This window comes from Vicugna pacos, chromosome 6 (assembly GCF_048564905.1).
Source record: "Vicugna pacos chromosome 6, VicPac4, whole genome shotgun sequence".
NCBI lineage: Eukaryota > Metazoa > Chordata > Mammalia > Artiodactyla > Camelidae > Vicugna > Vicugna pacos.
Window position 1 is genome coordinate 44405619 of NC_132992.1, and position 23641 is coordinate 44429259.

The window sequence follows — 23641 nt, forward strand, 5'->3', positions numbered from 1 at the left end:
TCTATTGCACTGTAGCAATGATACAGGCACGCTCTACCTCAAGACAAAGGGTGTGTACACACATACACAAAGATAGATATAGATACTTCTAGACACAGATAATTTACAGTTCCATTCAGTTACAGGTAAGGCTATTTTTCAGTCTATAAAGAAAAGTACCATATATTCTATTCAAATAGTTACCTTCTCTACGGAGAGGTCACGTGGTAAAGAGCAAAGCTAAAACACCACAACTGAGGTGAACTGAGACAATCTCTGACAATTTGGGGACATTGGATAAGCCATTTACCTACCTGATTTTAGTTTTCTTTGTGAAATGACTTTATTTAAAATTCCTCCAAATGTTGTTAATTCAAATTCATTTATGACTTTATTTACATGTATCTATTTAGACATATTTACTATATGAAGTGAATTACCTATTGCTTTATTCCTTTAATGTTACAGTACCCTATATATTATATGTATAATGTATTTTATACATTACATACTCAAGAACATCAAAATGATTTTATAAAAATCATAGTGGAAACTTCTTCCTGTTTCCAATCTTCCTGGTTACTCAGCTTGTTTGTCTCTCTCTATCCATGCACCAACCCCCACACATTTAGTTTTAAAGTGTTAGCATATTAATAGAAGCAGGGCATTTTCTAGGGGGTTTCAGTCCTACTACAAAGTGATTATTATTAGATCTTCCTTGTTTTTTAGAGGAATGCTTTATTTAGATAATTTTCTAATACCCCAAATCACAATGACAGATATTTATATTTATCACTTATTTCTTTCACTATTAATTCTTATGGAAAGCTGTTTACCTAATGCCTTTGCCCACGGAAAACTGTGCTATACTGAAATCATTCTAGGATGGGCAAGTATATTCACTACACACACTTTTATTAAGGAGGGGAAGGAAACGGTTTGGAATTCAAATTTTCCTATGCATTAAACAGTGCACAAGAACCTAGCAACTCTGGAGGAAATCCAGCTTATTTTTGCTTTAATGTACCCAGAAGATTTCAAATCAATACTTAGCATTAACGTTTTAATTGAAAATTAACATCACCATAATTGGAAGTGAGGATCAGCATCCAGATGTTTAAGAGAGGGCTATTTGGTTGGGAAGGTCATTACACTAAAGAGCACAAACACTGAAAGAGGAAAACACAAATCACTTGTTTCCTTGAGCAAGGACATACAGTAAACACCTGAATTGGTGGTCAACTATAATTTGCTTCTAGAGCCAGTGACTCTGGCAACACTACAGTTTGGATTTATAGCAGAGCACACAAGTAGCAATGACTTTGAAAGTAAAGGATAAAAGAACCCAGGAAAAAGTTCTTTAAGATCTACTCATGGCAAGGACTTCCCCACTCAGCCTAAATGCAGGAGGCACTCTTGCTGCTATTCCCAGCATGCCCCTCAGCTGTTCCTCCTGAATAATCACCCGTCTGGGACACCAATGATTTTGAGTTTGGGTTATCAACAATCCTTTATTTTCGGCCTGGGAATTTCAAACCAATATACTCCCAGTCTGAACAATGCAGACAGATTTCCTTTCTATTTTGGCAAAAAAGAAAATTAAAAATGTATTTGCTTCTCGTGTCTTAAAAAGTTCAATCACCTCTCCAAATCTCTCAGAATAAACACAAGAAATATCTCCCCCTGGTAGGATTCTGCCCCACTCCCTCCACCACCCTAAGGCACTTCCAGTTTCTCCATCTTCAGGGAAGTCGTGCCCAGTTCAGATTTAGCTCCTCAGTGGAGTAGAGGGAATTTAGAAGGGAAATTTTTGTAGGTAATGTCAGTCGCACAAATAAGTTCCTCTTCTCCTTTTCTCTTTTCACTGAAAGTGAAAAACTCTGCTCACCAGAAGTGCTCATTGTTCCCTGTTTCCCTATGTGTCCCCAGAGCCAAGAGAGGAGCCTGTCAGTGAGGCTCCCTCGACTCTGTCCTGCAGACCACAGTCCCTGACCTTAACCCCGTTGTCTGTGCAATGTACAGAATTAGAGTTCAGAGCAGCAGCCTCAGCATCACTCTCTATGCCCCGTGGGGCCAAAGGCCCCTTTCTTGGCGGAGGGGAAGGGCTCTTGTGGAAGCAGAGTTTGAAAAGCCCCAGCACTGTCATGGTCAGTATCACCAACACTACTACCGCTATGCTAACAAGTAGTAAGACCACGGTGGAGGAGGAATCCAAAGCCTGGGGACTGTCAGAGGAAGATGTGGAATTAGGCTTCGGAATCACCCTTCCTGAATTGGTGACGTCGGCCTTTGACTCAGTTTGAGGGGACATTTGAAGGGTAGATATCGTGCTCTGCTCTCCCCACCCAGGAATCTCGGGAATAGATGTTGCTGAAAGGCCTTGTCCGGGGGCACGGGGTGTCTGTCTTGACTCCTCCTGGACACTGGGTGACCACGTTCTCTTCGGCACGGGGCTGGCTGCAGTGGCTGCTGGGTGCCAGGTGGGCACCTTGGTCCCTCCAGGGGCCGGCTGTCCTTCCCCACTGGTTACACAAGAGCGTCCGTCTTTCCCCAGCACAAAGCCCGCAGCACATTCACAAGCAAAGCCTCCCAAGTCATCTAGGCAGTCAGGGAGCTCCGCGCATCTGCCAGCACGGAGGTATCTCCCGGGACAGGGACAGAGCACGGCCCCGGAGGGTATCCTGTCCCAGCGCGCGCCGACCTCGTCCGCGGTGCAGGTGGCTGTGATGGAGAGCTGCCCCGGGCAGAGCGCACTCACCTTGGTCCCGGGGGGACTGAAGTCCAGCGCCGCGCTGTAGAGTTGAAAGGGCGCGCGGTAGCTCAAGTTAGAAGCGGCCCCGGGGTGCGGAGCGGGGCACAAGCCCTCAAACTGGTACTTGCACAGGTAGCCGTCGGCGCGCCGCTGGCATCGCATCTCCTTCCAGCCTGCGGGCTCGATTCCCCCGGTGGCCTGGAGTCCCGCGCAACTGCGAGCGGTGCAGGAGCGTTGGGGCTCCTCCACCCACTGCAGCGTGTCGCTTTCTGACTCGCCGACGTCGGGGGACAGCCAAGAGAAACCCCGCAACGGCTCGTTCTCCAGGGTGCAGTGGGATCGCCTGCGCTCCAGCGCCACCCAGAATAGAAGGTCTTTGAAGCCCTCTCCGGGCCGCGGGCCTGCCCGCAGGAGAGCGAGCACCGCGCGGAGCTCGGCGCCCCCGCGCACGGTGCTGAGCGCCCCGCCGCGCAGGTTGCAGGCCTCTTCGGCCTCCTGCCGCTTGAAGGTGGCGTGGTGCAGGCTGTAGCAGGCCCCCGAGGCCGAGCAGCCCGCGCGGTCGGCGGTGGGGTGTTCGCCATGGCCCGGCCGGGGCCAGAACGCCTGCCACAGGAGGCACAGGGCGAACGCCGGCCTCATTTTGGAGGCCCTGCGCCCACAACTGCTCTCAGCTTGTTTCTGTCCCGCCCGAGGGCGTGAAGCTGTCCCTAGAGCGCGGGCACCGCCCCCCACAGCTGGCTTTCCTCCCTCTCCCCCACTCTACTCCCGCCCAGCCCCTCAACTGCCAAGAATCCCCGCCAGGGTCCTGGCGGCAAAAGGCTTCCCTTAGGCCGCGACAGGAAATGTGTCCAGGGTTCTGCCAGGCCCGGTGCAGCCCTGATTTATTCTGGGATCAGGAACATAGCTGGCGCCAGGGCACAGGGATGCAGTCGACCAGCAGGTCAAACACCCTGCTTCGAGCAAGAGAAAACGGAAATCGCCACTGGGAAGGAGGGTGTCGTTTTCCCCGCTCAGAGACGTTCAGAACCTCGGATCCCAAAACACTTCGGTGAACTCCAGCAGGAAGGGCTGGAGACGTGGACTTGCTGACCGCCCACGCCCGCGCATTGCGCTCGGGACGGAGCGGTGGGGTTGGCCCCACAACGCTTTGTAGACGGCGCCAGCCTTTGTCAGACGGTGGGGAAAAAATCTTTTGAGAAGTATAAGCATTTCCCTTCGCCACCAGAGGCAGCACAGTTTGAGAGCCCGTCCCTTCTTGGCTCTGCTCCTCTGTGCTGTCAAGGAGAGTTCAGGCGTGCTAATTGCTAGTCAAAGAATTTAGGGTTCTCTTTTGGGTATCTAAAGTGGGAAATCCTGATTCTTCCGTCAGTGCTCGCCTTACAAGTTTATTTTTTGCTTCTATTTCTTTCTCTCTGAAATGACCTTATTGGTTCACTCAGGAAAGGAAATGTATTTCTAGGTTTAAATGAAAAATAACGGCCATAGATCTTAACGGTTATGTTGTTAGGTTTCCTTACATTGTATTGGTTCCTCTCATTATACTGGCTCATAACTAATGCTTCAAGCTTATAGGTTATATATAAATGAGATCATGGCCTTACTACTGTTTGAGAACAACCACCCTACGTGTGATTTTATCCTTAAACTATTTTAATATCATTTTCTCTTACGATTAAATGCCAGTATTTGTAGCAGTAAGTTGTATAAGTCCCCTCTAAGGCACACCAGAGTTCAAGATCCTTAAGAAAGTAAAATATTCATTACATGGTAATACATACTGTATACCGCTAAAAAAAATACCCTGCAGCTTAAAAAATAGGTGAGTCAATTTCTTCAGAGTTCCAGTGGGTGTTTTGTTTTAATGTAAACACTTCAACTCAGTTGGAAGTAGGGAGGAATTAAAGGGGAGTAAAGGAAGGAAAGTTAAACACCGCACTATGAAGGGATTTTCTTGTGAGCAACTTAGACAACATGCATCATTTTAAAAAACATGTTATCTATCTTGGTGCACAGCGACCAAGTAAGCTGCAGTTAGAAATACATAAAGAATTTCAACTAAGCCCTCTTAATATTGCATGATGCTTTAAGACATCTATAATCAGAATGAAAGCTGTCATTCCATGGGTAATGCACGCCAGGCTTTTAAACTCACTGGTTCTGGACTGGACTGTTGAGGTTAGTGAGAAGAGGCGCAAGGAAGGTTTCAGGACCACATCTGTGTGCTCCCACCTTGTTTTCACTGATACTTTCACTCTTCTTTTCCTCTTGGAAATTCCATGTATCTTAATAAATGATAGTAAACAACAGGAACCATCATCACACTTGCCTTGCTTTTGCTGACTGGGGAGTTCTGTAGTGAGATTGCTCTCCTACCCTTGCTGTGTTCCAATTTAAAGGACATTCATTAATCCTTCATTTCAGATGCCCGAGAATCACCCTAAACATGACTTTGCATTTAAATTAATGTCTTACAAAAGAGGAATGTGAAAATCTAGAAATCTAATTGAATGGATTTTAAAAGTACTTAATTCCTTGGGCCAGCTCTGTATACCTCTGCAATCCAACAACTGTGTGTTTATAAATGTGTCTATGCAGAACTGTATATTTTAATAAAATAAAACTTTCTACAAATCTAAGTAGTCAGTGGAAATCTCTTAGATACTTTAAAAATCTTAGGTATTTCAGAAGAGGTGAGGTTTCCAGAGTAAGAAAGAGTGAATGACTGAAAAACTGATAGTAAATATGTGATCTCACCTCCTGGCATTCTGCTCAGGGAGGTGGGATATTAGAAGAGAAAACAGTGGCCGTAATGACTGCATATCACAGTCCTGGCCATGCCTGCAGTGATGTGAGAGAAGAGTTAGAAAAAAAAAAATTAGCTCCAAGTAAGACACATATCGTTTTGTAATAAATTACTTTGTATTGATCAATTTACCACTAACATTTTAAAATGTATTAGTATACCTGAGAAAACTAGAAAGGAAGGAATGCTTTTACTTTTTATTAGTTATTAATTTATTATTTTTTATTAACAGCTCACCTGATTGAACATTTATCCTGGTGGGTGTGGGTTTAGTGCTCATGGCTGCCATTGAAGATTAGTATTAGTTACGTGCCCATTTTGCAGATTTAAAACCAAAATCTGGAGATCATGTATGTAGTTGGTCTGGGGTCAAATGAGCAAGGATGAATCCAACCACTCTGAATCCAAAGCCTATGTTTTTTTGTTTTTTGTTTTCCTTTTAAATGGCAGTAAAATTCACTTAACATAAAATTAACCATTTTAAAGTGTACAAATTTTTTTTTTCTGTAACTTGCCTGATCACAAGAATCACCCTAGAGGTTCCTTAACATCCAGCTTCCCTCACCTCACCCCTGAGCCACAGTGGATCCCCACCCCCCCACCTCCCGCCCCGCGGGAGAGCCCTAGTTTTTTTTTTAGCAAGTGCTAAGCAAGCCTGGGAAACATGGCTCTAGGGATATTCAGTCCAGTGATGGTTAGCACATTCTCAGTGTCAGGCAACCGTCACCTCCATTAGTTCCAGAACATTTCTATCACTTCAAAAGGAAATCTTATTCTCAGAATGTTCTATGTGTTTAAAAATGTTATTATGATCCTAATAGGATACTATTTTACCTCCAATGGATTCCAAATATCTAAAATTTTGACAATACCAAGTGTGGATCCACAGCCTTTTATATGTTACAGATGAGAGCAACAACTTTGGAAAAACTTGCCTTTTTTTCCTAAAATTGAACATTTACATACTCTCTACCCCAGTACTTCCATGCCCAGGTATTTATTCGAGAAATGCTTGCACGTGCAAGAAAAGATATATAAAAAGATGCTGATGGCAGCACTTTCATATTAAAAAACAGAATGAACCCAAATGTCTAGCAACAGACGGTAAATAAATAACCTGTGGTATATTCACTCAGTAAGTATTATATAGCAATCAAAATGAATGAAAAATCACCACAAGTAACAATATGAATTAATCTTATCAACACAATGTTAAGTAACAAAGATTCCAAAAGATTATACAGATTCTGGCATTCCTTTTATGAAATTTTTAAAAATTATTAAATATATATTTGTATTTTTAAGGAAAAAAATAGTTTAAAAATGAGATAAAAAGAGCAATGAATGTAAGATTCTGGGTGATGGATCCTTTGCGTGGGAGGGAGGGGAAGATGGACTGGTAGGGGACATGATTTGATGTGGGCTGTTAAGAGTTCTAGCTTTTGTGTTAGATTGTGGCTTTGTAGGTATTCTATTATTAAAAAAATAAATAATCAACAAAATAAATAAAAGTGGGCTTATCTGGACAAATGATGAGAGAATGATGTGAACCAAAAATCATAACTAATCTCTAAGCATTTGAGTTCCAAAATGTACAATGTAAATAAAATCAAGATGCTAGTTATGTTTTCAACAAATATTGTTGATATATTTACTTTGGTTCCCACATTCTTTTGCAGGTAACATATTTCTGAATTTAAGCCAATTATTAATCTGAAAAAGCATAATAATTAAATATGTCCCTGTTTCTAGACTTTCCAGACAATGTGAGTAGTAGTATTAAGAATCACATATGGTATTTATTTGTTCATTCATTTATACAAGGCCTTCCAAAGAACTAGAGAGAATATATAAGCAAAATAAGCTTAGTCCAACATTTTTCTTTGATTATTAATTTAAAAATATCAGAAACAAAGATGGAGAAAGATAAAATTTCACTAATCATATCTCAAGTAATCTTAAAAATTTATAAAGCTGTTGATCCTCTGAATAAATTCTGTTAATTGAAAGAAAACAACATCCGAGTCTTAGCATATTTCAGAATTCACCAAAGATACATAAAAATACTTCAGAGGAAACTGAAAAGGAGACAACATTCCCTTAGGAGAACACGGCATTCAGAAGCTAACCTAAGCTAGAGCCTAGGAGTTATGAAGATTCCTTGCCTTTCAGAACTGTATCGGACATTAACGAAATGATCAATGATCAAAATTTTTATACATTTAACTGAGGAAAATTTAAATTCTAAGTCTCAAGTATCCATTAAGTGCTTAATGAATGATAAAACCTACTAATTTTATTTTCCAAAAACCCAGCTTCTAATCATCATTATGTACATGTCCTAATCAGGATATGTGGTTCGACTCTTAACCCAACAGATCATACAGGCTCGTAACCTAACAAATTCACACGCCTCTGAATAGATGAAGTCTTCTTTTAGGTGGCATTGTGTTTATGTCATCTGCACGTATTTATATGTAGTCATTTCAGAAACGTATGTCACAAGGACAACTCTCTTGGTTTAGTGAACAGCATAACTAAGTACAGAAATATGAAACTTTAAAACACACTAAACTTCCATCTCCTTCATTCAAACTGCTCTCTAAACGGAGGCAGTCATGACCATGTTCCATGTACCCTGGAGGTAAAATACAAAAAATTATTCTCTGGTGGTCATTGCAGAATTAGTACGTGTCCCCATTGCCAAGTTTATAATCAATAAATAATGGAGGAATGACTCATGCACACAGAAGGCTTGTTATAATCCAACTGCCTAACAAGTTCTAAACTATAAATATTTATCTTACTACTCAGATATTTTTTCAAAATTGCCTACAGAGCCAGTTTATGAGCCACACTTGGAAATCAGTCTCATTACTTTAAAGTCACACAGTTACATGCACATGCACACACATGCTCACACTCTCACCCAGACTTTTTTTTTTTTTTTTTTGGACAGATCACAATGAAGGTGAAACGTGTAGGATTAGCTAATATCATCCAGCAAACAAAGTACAGTTGTATGAGATGAGGAGATGGTGGGTGCATTGTAGACCTTTTAATTAGTTAAAGTTTGGCATCTGTCCGATCAGGTCCATAGCACTGGGAGGTTCTAGTCCTGGCCCTTTTCTCTTTCCACTGGCTGCTCTCTCCCTCATGTAATCTCATCTCACCCTATGGTTTTGGATAGCATCTCTACACCAGTGATACCCAAACATATCCACACTCCACTCTTGACAAAGCTCTAAACTCACATATCCACCATGTACTTAACATTTGATATCTCCTAGGTATTTCAAATTCCCATTTCCTAAACAGAACTTTGGTTCTTGCCTCCATCATTTCAGTAAACAGTGAACGATCCCCTAAGATGCTCACCACCAGCTTCCTCACCTTACACTGGTCGGGTTTTTTTCAATTATAACTGATAGAAGTCCAACTTAAATTAGCTAACTGCAAAAGGGAATTATATGATTCATATAACTAGGAAAAATCCTGGAGTAGTTCCAATAGTCAGAACAGAATAGTGCCAAAACCACAGCAGCCAGGAGATTCAATCACATTAGGATTTGTCTTAATCTCTCTCCCTTTCTCTTCTCTCTTCACGGCTGCATCCTCCCTTGCTTCCTTCTGTCTTTCTTCAAATGGCCTGAACAAGTCCACTGGCAGCTGTCATGTGACTCCGGTATAACATGCTACTAAAGGAGAGCTTTCTCCTCTAGCTCCATTAGCAAAATCCTAACAGAAGATTCTGACTGATCCAGCTTCAGTAATATGCCAGTCATTTGCTCAATCATAGTAGCCAAAAAGACAGGACCCAGTGATTAGTGATTTCCTTTAGAGGGCAGAGGCTCTACCAGAGTTACAGGTAAGATATATTCAATTCTAGGTCTACAGTATACTTTGGATAGGTCTAGTTTTATGTCTCCACTTTGATCATCCTGGTCAACCCCTATCGTATGTCTTCTCACTGGTCTGCCTGCATCATTCTGGACCCCATGGAATCCAGACTCATTCTTCAAAGACTCATCAGGATGACCTTTAAGAACCTTAGTCTGATTATGTCTTTCTTCTGTGTATATTCCTTGAATGACTCTCTGCTGCTCCTAAAATAAAGCTCAGATCCTTACTGAGACCTACAAGGCACTGGTTCCTTTGCACCTTTTAGCTTTATCCACTTGTCCCTCTGGTCTCAGTTCAATTGCCAGCATGTAAGTGAGATCTTTGAAGGGAACCCAATCTCCCTTTCCCCACCAAGCAACATTCAACCCCCAGTCTCTTTCTATGACACCAACCTGTTTTGTTTTCTTCATAGCAAGTATCTTGTTCTTTTATTTGATTGTTTTTGCCTGTCTCCCACTCAATGGAAGCTCCATAAAAAAGGCAGCACTTGTCACAAATGAGTACGTGAATGTGTGACTGAACCTACCACCATTCTGCCCCTTGTTCATTATGCTCCAGCCACACTGGCTGTTCTCTGTTCCTCCAAACACCTGTAATTCTCACATGATTTCCCTTTAACTAAATCATCTCTCTCTTGTCTGTTAGATTTTTTAAAATTACATCTTTAAAAATTGTGAAGTAAAATATAGAGAGAGAAGTGCCTAAAACACTTACATACAGTTTTCCAAATAACCAAGAAGCCACCATCCAAGTCAGGAAATGGGGCCGGCTTATAGTTACAACTTCTTTGGGGTATTTCCTCCCTGCTCTGTCCAGCCCCGAGACAACTTCTCTTGTAGTTTCCTGAGATGAGGAGAGATGGGTTTACTTCTGGTTTACCCTGCCACTGAGGATACAGTTCAGCTGATTGACAGGAGGTCTCCTTGGGTGGGGTTGGGTTTACACACTTGTTCTTCTCTCCCTAGGAGATTGTCAAAGCCAAAGTTCAAGATTACCAGGATTGGTGGCAAACATCCAAGGGCAAAAGTCAGTAGTCTCGGTGCTCACTTTTGGTTTCTGTGTTCTTTCTTCCCCCTAAGATTTCAACTTGTGTGTGTGTGTGTGCACACACGTGTGTGCACATACACATGCAGGAGTGCATATATATATATATATGTATATTTTATCATTGTTTGTTGTCTTCTTTGAACTGGTTGATTTCTTAATTTGGGTTCCCTCAAAAGCCAATCCTAAGACAAGGATTTGGAAGTAAGTAATTTATTTGGAGGTGAGGCCAGAAGTCACTGGCAAGAAATGAGACAGGGAAATTAATACATGAGTTACAGCTGTGGGCAACTAGAGACCAGTACTGCAGGGAGCCATCTGAGAATCTATGAAACCCAACTGAGCATGTCCCACCAGGGGGTGGTGAGGCTGGGCTATCCTGTCCCTCAAGCAGCAGCTCCAGGGTATCTGGCCGAAGGCCTCTAGCAATCCCTGAGCCAGGTAATGCACAGGCTGGTGTCCCGGAAAATACCTTCAGGCAGAAAGACACAAAAGGTATATGCAGCATTTACTACAACTGGTCTCAATAACTTAGTCTGCCATATTCTTAACTCCTTCAGCTTATGGCTTAAACACCCCCTCACTAAGCCCCAAAGTATATACAGGGTCCCCCCACTTTATTTGATCTCATGGATCCTTGTACTTTTTCCTTCATATCACTTATCACAAATGTAAGCATATAACTGTTTATTTCTGGGATGTAATGTCTATGCCCTCCAGTACCTTATTACTCAAATGCCAGCAACACCGGCACCAAAAGGAAGTATATCCGAAGTGCAGAATTGCAGCACTACACCAGACGCTGGGAATTAGAATTTGCACACCAACGAGATCCCCAGGTGACTTGCATGCACATTAAAAGTCTGAGAGGCACCGCTCTACTAGACTGTATTTTCTGGGGGCGAAGAGGTTGTGTCCCTCTTCTTTAGCATTTATCCCTGGTCCCTAGTAACACAGCTGGTCTGCAATAAGCACTCAAGAAATAACACACACCCAGTGCACATGTATGTAGGCACACGCATGCATTGTACACACAGTGCCAGTGATTTAGCAAAAATGCTAATATTTAAACAGAGTTTTCTAGCTTTTTGTCATGAATCAGGTCATTATTCCATGGGCCCAGCAGTTCTAGACCCGCTGGTTGGTGTGTCTTCTAATAAACGGATCTGAAGTACTACTTTAGGACTTGTTGCTAAGGAATTCTTTTTATAACAAAGTAGGTGGTGTTTGTATTTAGGTCTCTGGACAGCTAACTGGTTTCTGATCCAGCCCTAGTTCCATGCTATGATTTGGTTTCAAAAGATTTGTATGGTGTGTGTGCTTGACCATCTGACAGTGTTTCTTTTCTATCGGCGCCTATGGAATTTCCACTTCACAGAGCTGGACAAGCCAGGGGAGAATCACAGCTACTTCAGTTCAAATCCTATGAGGCTTATCTGTTATCACTTTGTAAGCACTTGGGATAATCAACAGTTACCTTAGCATTTACCTTGCAGATGCAGGGACCTTGAAATTATTATTAGCCAGACTTACTATCTGGCCCATTTTAAGGCCTGTGTTTCTGATAAATTCACACACCCCTGCACCACAGCTTCTATATTGGCTTGTCTATTCCAGATATGTGATTTATTCTTACTATTAGATGGCATTTCAAACCTGATACCTTTAGAAGATTTTTGTTTGACCTTCAGAGGTAGTGTCAGGAATTTTTGTTTTAAAATAGCAGTGATTTAGGCAAATCTATTCAATAAAATTGGATGCCATATATCTTTTTGGTACTCTACTTCTTTTCGCTCTGAATTCACACAATATGACATGATTTATTATAGAAGGGTGAGAGGGAAAATGCTAGCTGCTGTACTGTGCAACAGTACACACACACATCTACGAAAAACTGAAGATCATTGCTATGTTTTTGCTAAATTACACCTTTTGTGAGTGGTCTTACTGTGGATTTGGCTTTATACTTGTTGGCAGATTAGAATACTTCGTACCAACTTTCTTTTAATATCTCATATTTAACACAGGAATTCACAATTTTAAATGGATGTGTGAATATATTCTTGTTTAATACTAGGCCTTCCTCACTCTCTGTGTGACTGGGTAGGTGCTAATTGGAAATCTCACTAGGGAATCCGAATTACAGTTTATAATTATAATTTATAGTTCAGAATTACAGTTTTCCTGATCTATTTAGCAGGGTCATCCTGAGTTGTGGGAGATGAACGTGGAGAGCAGGGGAGGAATTTAGAAATACACTGTCCATGACAAGCTGGGTAGCCTTGAACGACTGCGGCTTTCTTGGAGTAGTATCTGAATGTGCCTTCGGAACGAGGAGGGGGAGGCACCGGGAGGCTGCAGTGTGCCGACTTACAAGCTCTGGCCCTGCTGTCTGGAGCGTGGAAAACCAGCAGAAACATCCTCCGGAAAAGGGCATGTAAATCCCTCCTCACTCACTCCTGAGCTTCCCTGAAGACTAGCAGGACTGAGGGGAAAGCTGATTTCAACACATAGAAGGCTTCACCGGCAAAGCAGGAAATTGTCTTCCCCTCTCTGTGCTGAGAGAATTCAGAAAAGGCTCTGTGGGTCCGTTTGCTTGGTGACACACACACGCCATGACTTGGCTCCACCTGGGAATCTCAACCTAGTGAGAGGGCAACTCCCCTGGCCTTTCTCTGACTCTCCCTTCGTGTTGTAGAATATTAGCTCTGTCTGTCCCTCTCTGAAGATGATGGATAAGAATTCAATTTGCCGGCCCCTTGGAATAAACAACCTTTGCCTTAGCTAATTCTCAGCCTTAAATGGATTCTTCACCAGTCTTCCCTCTCCAAATCTGCTCCACCTGAGACATTATGCACATATAACACACACACACATTTCAGTCAACAGGAAATAAATACAATATTTTTACTGTTGAGAGTATGTTTATGTTTAGGAAATTTGTTCTCTTCTGGTTTTGAAATCATTAAAGAGAATACTCTGTATTCTTTTAAAACAGCATAGATAAACGAGGGAGGTGTTAGAGGCCAATATCCTTTGGATGTTTTGAGTTACTGACATCCCCATCAAAATGAATAATTAGACTACAGGCGGCTTTAAGGGATGATCAAATGATGAAAGAGGATTAAAGTTCAGCTCAGGGTAGCTTAATGAAAACAGAACAGAAATGCTAGAAGGAAGGCCAAAGTATATAAAATTTCCCCATATTTTTTTTTTCACACTACTACATAGTCAATCTTAAAACTGGTATTCAGGCTTTTATGAACAATGAGAATACTTAGCCCATCTGGATGAAAACTCAGGGCAGTGATGAAGTTAGGATGGGTTTACTATCCAAAACTCCAACTTCTCCACCCAGGCTCACCACTGAAACACTTGGGTTTAGAGGTGCCAGTATCATCCAAGGAATCTGTCAGCTGAAATGCTGCCAACGTGCTTAGCACCCAGTAGGCGCCCAATGAGCACCCCACATTTTTAAAAAATGTGGTAAAAATGACATGACATAAAATGTACCATCTTAACTATTTTTAGGTGTACCGTTCAGCAGTCTTAGCATATTCACATTGTTATAGATGGTTGGTGGCATTATATAATGGTGCAGCTGCTATGGAAAACAGTATGGTGGTTCCTCAAAAAGTTAAAAATAGAATTATCATATAATTCAGCACTTTGTAATCTGAATTTAAGTACAACTCCAACTTAACTGCCAAAATAGAGCATTTTTTTTCCTGGCCTGTAATATAGCATTCCCTGAGAGCATGAGATGAGAGAGAGAACACTTTCTGTCACCCAGGTTTGAGTCACTGAAATCTCCCCTGTCCATCTCCTCTATCTGGTTAGACATTAATTCCACTTATATTTTCCATCACTCTTTCATCTTTCACTTCCTCTCCAATAGCATAAAACAGACTATTCAATTTCTGCTCAAGAAGACAGCATCCACGAGGTACCCAAAAACGTCAAAGGCAATGGAACTGAAATGGAGAATTCATTTATTCAACATATGTTATTGAGCACCTCCCACATCCTTGGTTCCAAGCTCCATACTGGGATTACAGTGATAAATAAAATAGAAACACCTTTTGCTTTAAGGGAATTTATGATCTTATGAAAGACAATAAGTAAATTAAGAGATGGATAGTTACAAAGTGTAGTAAGTGCTATGAAGAAAAATAGTGGGGAGCTATAGAAGAGGATGACAGAGAACCTGCACTCAACACACTAGTCCTGGAAGGGCAAGGATGCAGCATTTAAACTGAGGTCCAAGGGTGAGCAGGTGTAGTGAAAGGAGAAATAGAATCAAACCCTACTGGAGAAGTGAATAAGAATGGTAGCTTAGCATCAAATTTGTGAAGCCTCAAGTAGATGTCAGAGCTCCCTTTTCAAGGGTGGTGGTGTTAAGAACACTGTAGGCAGCACCTGCTTTTCAGGTGCTTTTTCAGTTTTATATGTGTATTATGTAGTCAATGGAGCTCTGAGTCTTATCAGAAGTCTGACCTACAGTCACAGTATTTCCCTGAGTTTTCTAACCTCAAAAGCATCTTGCCTTTAGACTGAAGTATCATCATTTCATGCCAAAATTCCAAGAACTGCCTACTTCAGGTTAGGATCCTTCTCCAAAGGAGAAACCACAGATATCCTTGAACCTTTCTCTTCCTCTCTTCCATGAGCTGGTCACTCTTGCCTGTGGTTTCCACCTTAGACAAGTTTCTTGAATGTATCCTTTGTGCTCTTTCTATTCCCACTATCTCTGCTCTAAGTCACGTAGACTCTCATTAACAGCCTCCAAACCAGGCTCCTTGTCTCCACTCCTCGTACGCTTCCCTCCACACTCCCTCTAAGGTTATCAAAAAGCACATACCTACTTAGATCACACCCCTCTCCCCACTCCTACCCCCAATTAAAAAAATTCTGCATGGCTTCTTACTTCTAACAGAACTAGAAGCCTTTGCTATATGAACATACTGCCTTGTATTATTTGCTACTGTTTCCCGTGTGATAGTCCTGGCTTCCCACCCGCATGAAGTCATTAGCACTTTGGACTGACTCTTTACCATCCAGAGCAACCAGCACAACAAGAAGTGGGTAGTTTGATTAATATCAATAGCTAATAAATGAAGCCCATGGGCTAGAGGCTGGTCAGAACCATGACTTGCCTTTTCATAATTAAAATAATTAACACCAGCTTTATTTGACCAATTAGAATGTCTGGTTGCCTCTGGGGGCTAGCTTTCTTCATTTTGAGCCGTTGGTTTGTACACACTGGAAGTATTTTTGTGAGGGAAGCGTTAATCCCATGTTAAATCATCCATTCATTACATCAGACACTGCTCATGGAGTCCATGCACGAATGTGCTCTCCTTCCAAAGCAATTGGACAAAAAAAAACCAGGTGTAAATCTTACAGTTCTTTAAGTATAAAGTGGACAGGTTACACATGATCCAAGTTTAAACTATGTATGCTCTCAAAGGAATTCAAGAGGCGGTCCCTCTTATTAGTACTGGACACAGAAGAGAGTGGAAAACACATCCTCCACTGACATGGCAAGAGAGAGAGAATGCTTCTTTTTCTTTTTTTCACTAACTACTCTGAGGGCTTAATTCCAAGCCTGCAAAAGCTTTTGGTAAATTTCCACGCTATATCTTGAATAGTCATCAGGGGTATACTGTACTAATACCTTTTATTAATTTCAAATATTCTGAAGTCTTAAACAAAGAAAGCCAAATAGCAGAAACTACTGAATTTGGCAACAACTATCTCCACCTGAGACTCATTAGGATAACAGTGAAGATGCTCTTTAGCTAAAACTGGGTTTTTTTCACCACTGGGGAGTTCCCTTTGATTTCTAGATGTGCAACCTCTTCTCAAGAAATTGCTTCGGTTTCTTCCTATCTTGAAGATGAGAAGGTAGTATTTTTTTCTTTGCATTAAGGTGTAAACCTTATCTCTTTTAACTGCTATTTAACTTGCTTAAAATTATATTTACCAGAGGGTATAATGTCTTAGATACAAGAAAAATAAATAGTTATTACAGGTTGAAAATTATATTCACCTAGTATTTTTTAAAAAAATTCACTTGCAACAACTTTTAATAAGATAAATCCAATCCTTCCATTCTTTCCACAGTGAAACCACCCACTAATCTCCATTACTGGAAAGCTAGCCTTTCCACAAGGGGATCGTCTCACTCCATGTCGTTGCTGTACACAGGGCCCCATGCTGTCTGTTGAGATATCTGTTTTTCTGATATATACCCATCATTTCTCTGCCACCTGCCCACACTGCTTCTTCAAAAGGAATTACTTCATTGATTTTTTGGCTGTAATATTTACTCACTTTTAATAGAAAATGTCAGTATGGCAGGAAGGACCTGTCTGATATTTAGAATTTTTGGAAGAATCTCTAAGGCGTTTTCTCTGAATTAAAAAAAAAAAAGCATTTTCCTTTGAAATTCAGAGTGCATCTCAGAGATGCAGAGTAAGGCTAAATCAGCACATTTATTATTGCATACCATATTTACAATTTTATAAGGCGAGATTTTTCAAATGCCTTCTAATTTATGTGCTCCTGCAGGTTGTCCTTGTCTCCTTTGTTCACATATAGAAATGAGCTTTTACTGTTTTAAATGAATCAACTGATATTTCCCAATAAAGTTAAAAATACAAAAGGGGCCTAGTGGTTTGGAGAAATGAAAACCATCTATTATATACACTGACTTTTAGTGACACTTGATCAAAATTCTTGAGAGATTTTTATTCCAAGAAGTTCTTATAAGACCATTGTCCTAAATCTTTCTTAGCTTTACTCTTTCCTTAAACTTTGAGTGTTATTATACCCACATATATTCTTGTCAAATGCTGTTTTGGTTATGATCAATAATCACTGGTATGGGTATCATCAGAGATGGGGGAGGAGAATCGGAGGAGGTTGTGAGATGGGAAAAGTGGGAGAAGAAAGGGAAGGGCGGGGAGAGGCTCTGCTTATTCATCTATTGCCCTGTCTCCCAATAGGATGGAGAGATGACGTTGATCAAGTAGACCTTCCTCCTTGTCCCCATTCCCAGGCCTCCACACTTGGAGAGACTCAACTGTAACCATCACTTACTAAGGAACCACCAAGAGAAGGCTGGAGAGTCAGGAATGGAAAGGAAGGAACATGGTTGCTATTGACACACGACATCCCAGTGTCGGGGCCTGGTTTAGGTTTTCCCTGACCATGCACCTGGAAAAGTATCTTAGAGATATGCGGTGTTGGCCACTGCTGGCACACATATCATGTGTTGTTGCTTTGTCTCAGATTAGAGGATAAGGATGCCTCTGGTGGGGAGGCCTTTGAAGAGAAGTAGAAATTCTCCATCCCTCTTCTTGTTTTTGAAAAGACTTGGTTAACTAAGTCATTTTTGCCCCAGGGTGTAAAAATAAAAGAGGCAAAATTCTTTTTAGCAAATAATAGGTTACAATTCATTTCATGTTCCTATTGCAAAATAAGAAGCAGTTTGACTAAACAAAATCTAGGACTGAAGTAGCTATGACTCTGCTTATTTTTTCTTATTTGTTGACAGAAAGCTATTTTTAAACTACTGAGAACCTGAATAAGTATTTTTCTTGAATTAACAGATTATTGCTCAAATGTTTAAAAAGGTATTTTATTACATTTATGAATGCCTCAAACAGGTAGGAGAATTCACAAATGAACAGGGAAACAAATACAAAGAATGTTACATGGACCATTTATTTTCTAATAGTTGTGTCTGAGAAATGAAATTTGATTGTTGACTGTGGGTGGTGAGTGTTGCTATAGCAACATATTCCTTAGATGAAACTGGAAGGTGATCATGGTGACGAGGGTAAAAGTCAGAAAACAGACTTGTCGAGATAGATCTTGGGGCCATATGAGATCATATTTTCATTAGAGGTATGTGAGGGAGAGCAGCTCTGGGGAAGTTAAAGATCTGAAGTGAGAGGTGCCATGCGATGCTTTGGTTTAGCATTTGCGCATGCTGGGATCTGGTCATTTTGGTGCACACAGAGACAGCTCTTGCATGAAGCAGCTGGAATGATACCAGCCAAAACGAGAAAGAATTCTAGACAATTTTCTCATACATAATAATAGCAGGAGTGCACACCTATTCTGCCACATGCTCTTTTGAGTACCTTACACGTTATTTCTCACAATCATCACAAGGACCCTCTGAGGCAAGTAATATGTTCTCTCCATTTTACAGATGGGGGTAACTGAGGAAAGTTAAGTAACTTTCCTAAGACCATGCAGCTGCTGCTAAGTGGCAAACAGGAATTAAACCTAGACACTGCATCTCTGAGTCAAGCTTGAACTTCTGTTTGGAAGCCACTCAGCTTAAAAGCAAGATGGTATGAATAATGGAAACACAACCGTTTCTGAGAGGAGATTCTACTTTTCATTTTTCTCAGAATTTGAAGATCACCTTGAATGGGAGGAGGATCCTAGTAGCAAAATCCTTGGGTAAAATAAACAATAAGGTACTTCTCCTGACTGAGAACTTTAAAAAGAAAAAGAGTGAAGGGGACTGCAAGTGGCGACTCTAGGCTGGAAGCTATTCTAGCTCTTGAGATCTGTCAGCAGAACCACTCCACAGTGCTGGGCAGAAAGAGAGCCCATGGTCGGTCAGGAGTTACAATGCCCTGAGTTCATGACCATCCTCCAGGTGACCAAAGGCAAGCCGTGCTGACCCTTTTGTGCTTTTGTTTCTTTGTCTTTTAAAAAGGAGAAATAATATCTAGCTGCTTTTGTTGCAGAGGTGTTGTGAAAATCCAATGATGCAGTGAATGTGAAAATGGTTCATAAACTCAACAGGACAAAACAAACATAAAGGGAGTATTATTAGAGTTAATGACCATCAGCATCATATTCAGCTTTTCTTGGCCTTGATAAGGAGTGTGCATGTATTCGTTTATCTATGGAGGATGTGAGACTGCAATCTGATTTTGAAAGGCAAACAGCTCTGGCTGGAAGGTTATTCAGGCAGAATATAGAGAAAGAAGCCTGTTTAAAACAGCTTTGTAGGATTCGTAGCTCTTCTAGTAAGAGCTCAGATGAACTGACAGCTCACCACTTGCCAGGCACTGTTCTAAGCACTTTTTGTCTGCGTGAGCTCAGTTATTCCATACGACAGCCCTACGCATTAGGTGCCGTTTCTCTTTTCCCAGCATTACCGATGAGGCCACTGGGGAAGGTAGGTAAAAAATAAGCTTACTCAAGGTTGCAAAGATAAGAAGTTACAAATCCAGGGTCTCAAAATCTGGCACTGGACTCTGGTGTCAACACTTTTACCTGCTTTACTGTACTGCCTCTATATTATGTGCTGTTATTGCATTAAAGTTAAGCTGTATGTGCAATACATCAGTATGTGTGTGTGTAAATTATTTTTATATATTGGTTTTTGGTAAAGGGAAAAGAAACTGGGTGATACACATATTTAACTACTAAGAGAATTGGAGAACATTAATTCTTGATAAAATGCCTAATTTTAAAAATATCAGTTATTTCACAGATGCACAGTTTTAAGAAAATGACGATGAAGGAGAAGCAGTTAATTTTTAGACAAGATACCCAGCTTATGCCATCATCTGTTCAACTGTATTAGGCAGCAGCTCTGGACACCAAATGTTCCCAGTAACAAAGGATGCACGTGTCAGTGTGCCTACTTTCTGGGAGCTTTCAGACCAAGATGTGGAGACAGCAATGTGCACATGGTAGGAAAGGTAGCAAACAAGAAGTTCAAATTAAATACTAAAAGCTTTCAAAGGAATATCAGTGCTTCTGCTGGGGTTGGGAGTGGGGCATGATTACGACTTGGCTTACTCATTCCTTTTTGTCTATCAGTAATGTTCTCATTTGTTGCACTATTTATTCCTTTAACTTCATGGTTAGTATGTGTTACAGGTTACTAACTTCTATTCTGCCTCTGTCCCACAAGCTACTTGTTTACTGATTATTCACATATAGCATTGCTGTGAGTTTTGCCTGCATGTCATAAGCTACTAACTTAACTCTCTATACTTAGCACTTGTGCATTTCATCTAGCTTGTTTGTTCTGACAGCAGGATTGAATATTCTCAAATAAGATAGCAAGCTTATAGTAGAAGATATGATGTGAAACAATCTGTATTCAGTGCTTATGAAAGACTCATCTGGAAGCAACAAAATATAGAGAGCAGAGAGAAGGGAGCTAAGGATAAACCTAGAGAATGCCTATAGATAGCAAAAAGGAGAAGGAAGGTAATCCAGGCAAAAAAAAGTCAGAGAGGTAAGAAAACCAAGATTCCATTAAAATGTATCATGGAAGTCAAAAGAAGGGTTTCAAACTGAGGACATGCAGAAACTGTGAGATTAGGCAATCAAACCAAAACAGTCCCCCTGAGGATGCTGGTAAGAAAGAAGACTTTCCCAGAGAAAAAAAATCTCTTCAAGGCTTTGACCCGGTTCTCAGAGAACCATGGCAGTAAGCAAGGACTGGTGTGAGTGAGGAGTACAGACTTGGGATGACCAGAGGCAGAGGCCTATCACATGGAAGTTGAATGCACAAGTGCTGACACCCACTGGATCAGGCCCCAGCTCATGGTCTAATTTTGGACAATTTATTTAACCTTTCAAGACCCAATTTCCTCAACTGTAAAACAGGATAGTAATAGTATTCATAGGGTTATAAAAGAAGATAATGTGTTACAAATAAGGACCTAAGAAATTGTAGCTATTATTTTTGATTACCACGTAATGAATATTCGTGAAAAACATTAGAAATATGAGAGAATTGCTCAGAACAAAATGAGGGCTCCTCTACAGGACACAGCTTCAGGGTTAGAGCGTAAGACGAGTATGGAGGGAAAGATGTGGGCTGAATGTGGGAAAAGGCAGTGGTGAGGGGTTGGCAGGCTATATCCACTTTGCTGTACACCAGAAGCTAATACAACACTGTAAATCAACTATACTTCAATAAAAAAGAATGGCACTTCAACAAGGATATCTTGTTTTCTGGGATAAAAGTGACAAAGACGAAAGTTATACCGACCAGAGAAAAAACTCTAAGGGCAACATATATAGATGAGGACTTGATTCTAGAAATATCATAGATAAGATAATTTAAAGATGAATAAGACCCATCTACCTATATGTCCTGCTGTTCATGAAGGAGAACTAGTATAAACAGATCACCACTTTCAGCAATATGTTCAATAATTTAATGATAGTCAAAGAATGACTCAACAGCCACAGAATAAATACTCTTACTGTAAATATTTCCTTTATCCACTTTCAAGTAACTTCAGAATATTTATGTTTGAAAGTATCTGGAAAAGTATAAACAAAAATTACATCATGTATCCTGGAATATCTGATTAAATAAAGAAGATACATTCTAACTTCTTTAATGTGTACTTTACCTTGCTTTTACAAAATGAGAGGTGGTATAACATGCACTTGTAGAAAATGGAAGTAACTGCTTGGTGTAAACAATAACAATTTTCTTTAACCTAAGGATTAAGAATTACATTTTTGGACATAATTTCAGTAGCGTCATTTATAATCAAGTAATAAACATGCAAATTACATAGATCTGTTAGGGATGTTTCTCCTCTTAGAGTGCCTGAATTTTCCAAATCAAATTATTTCTTGAAGTATCATAGATATGGTTTAACAAGGTAATATGGGGGGCAATGGGAAAGATCATAGACCATTAAAGTTTCCCTGGAGAATCCCTGGGGACTGCATCTTTTCCTTTTAATTATCTATTTTTATCAAGTAATAATACATGCACATGACTTAGCATCAGTGTGACAAGATTTGTTAGTAAGAGCATTCTGCTGACCACTGCTTCCTATTTCCCTCTCACATCTTTGCGTTTTCTTATTAACCTCCATGTCTTTAAGAAACATGTTTATGTTTTAACTTCTTGATGTTCCAGTTTTAGACTGAAGAAAAATGAAGGCTTAACACTTTTGCAGTTGCCACCAACTACATATGTGCATATCTCCCTGACGCTCATCTACCAATATAGTTCTATTTTTAAATACATTTTAAAAATTTTAGAATAGTTTTAGACTTATAGAAAAGTTGCAAGGATAGTTTAGAGGGTTCACGTATACTCTGCACCCAATTTCCAATATTGTTAAATCCCTTCTTTGTTTACTAAGTACTAGTGTCCTATCTTTTCCCTCTTGAAGAGCTCTGTCTTAGAGCCTCAACGTGCTCCAATGTAGACTGATTCATCTCTGAGTCTGCTAGATCTCTGCAGTCTTGGGAACTGCTTTCACCTGTGTCTCTCTCTTGTATTGTTTTCTTGCTTCCTGGAGCCGACATCTGTCTCTGTCTGTGTGTCTTTCTCTCTATCTCATTCTCTCTCTTCTCTTTTGTTTACTCCCTCGTTTTCACGGAGCACATCCTGCGGGGAGACCTTGCATGTCTGACAATGACTTGACCGTACTCTTACATTTAGTGGGTATTTGCCAGGTCTGGAGTTTCAGGAAGAAAACAGTGTTCCTTTGGTATTGTGACGCTTTGCTCAGTTGTTTCCTACATTCCAGTGTTGTCCTTGTGACATTCAAGCCATTCTTCTTAATCCTTCTTATGAAGCCTGTTTTTAATTCTTGGATATTTTTAGAATCTTCTTTGTCCCCACCTCTGGCATCTAAAACCTACCCCTGCTCTATTCTCTGGATGTTACAGGAATCTCATCTGCTCTTTTGGGTTTAAGAGCAATGAACTAAGCAGTATATTGAAAGCTGTGTGTGCAAGTATGTGACTTGCTGTCTGAGGGCCTTTCTATAACAGAACCTCCAGTGCCAGTCTGTATTTAATGCTCTTTCCTCTCGAGTTAGACTACTTAGAGTCCTCAGAAAAGGTGCTTCTAATCTCTTACTCACAGGGCAAAAGCCTGGCTGCTCACCTCTATTTTAATGTATAGTCTTTCAAGTCTGGAGACAGTACATTTTATATTGTGTGGAGATTAAAACTCCCGGGATGAGAAAGGAGCTGTTATCCAGCTTCACAGAGAAGGGGAGAAGACCTGAGACTCTACCTCCTTTTTCAGAAGACTATCGGTTATAATTTATAGTCCCAGTCTTCCCCCAGAGGTTAGTGGTATCATTAATTTAAATCTTTTGAGAATTCTTCTGTATAAAATTAAG

General features: G+C 40.7%; 2 protein-coding genes across 2 annotated transcripts in view; both read right to left on the reverse strand.

The window, feature by feature from the left end:
• LOC116280946 (uncharacterized) overlaps positions 1-23641 on the reverse strand; it is a 156707-nt gene that overhangs the window by 22668 nt on the left and 110398 nt on the right. The window lies entirely within an intron of this gene.
• Positions 698-3494, reverse strand: CLEC14A (C-type lectin domain containing 14A). The gene has a single exon (XM_006212740.4). It carries the CDS (start codon positions 3368-3370, stop codon positions 1895-1897), a length of 1476 nt encoding a protein of 491 aa, XP_006212802.1. The 5' UTR covers positions 3371-3494; the 3' UTR covers positions 698-1894.

Coding starts and splice junctions, on each gene's coding strand:
- CLEC14A (XM_006212740.4), bottom strand. CDS start 3,370: ATGAGGCCGGCGTTCGCCCTGTGCCTCCTGTGGCAGGCGTTCTGGCCC.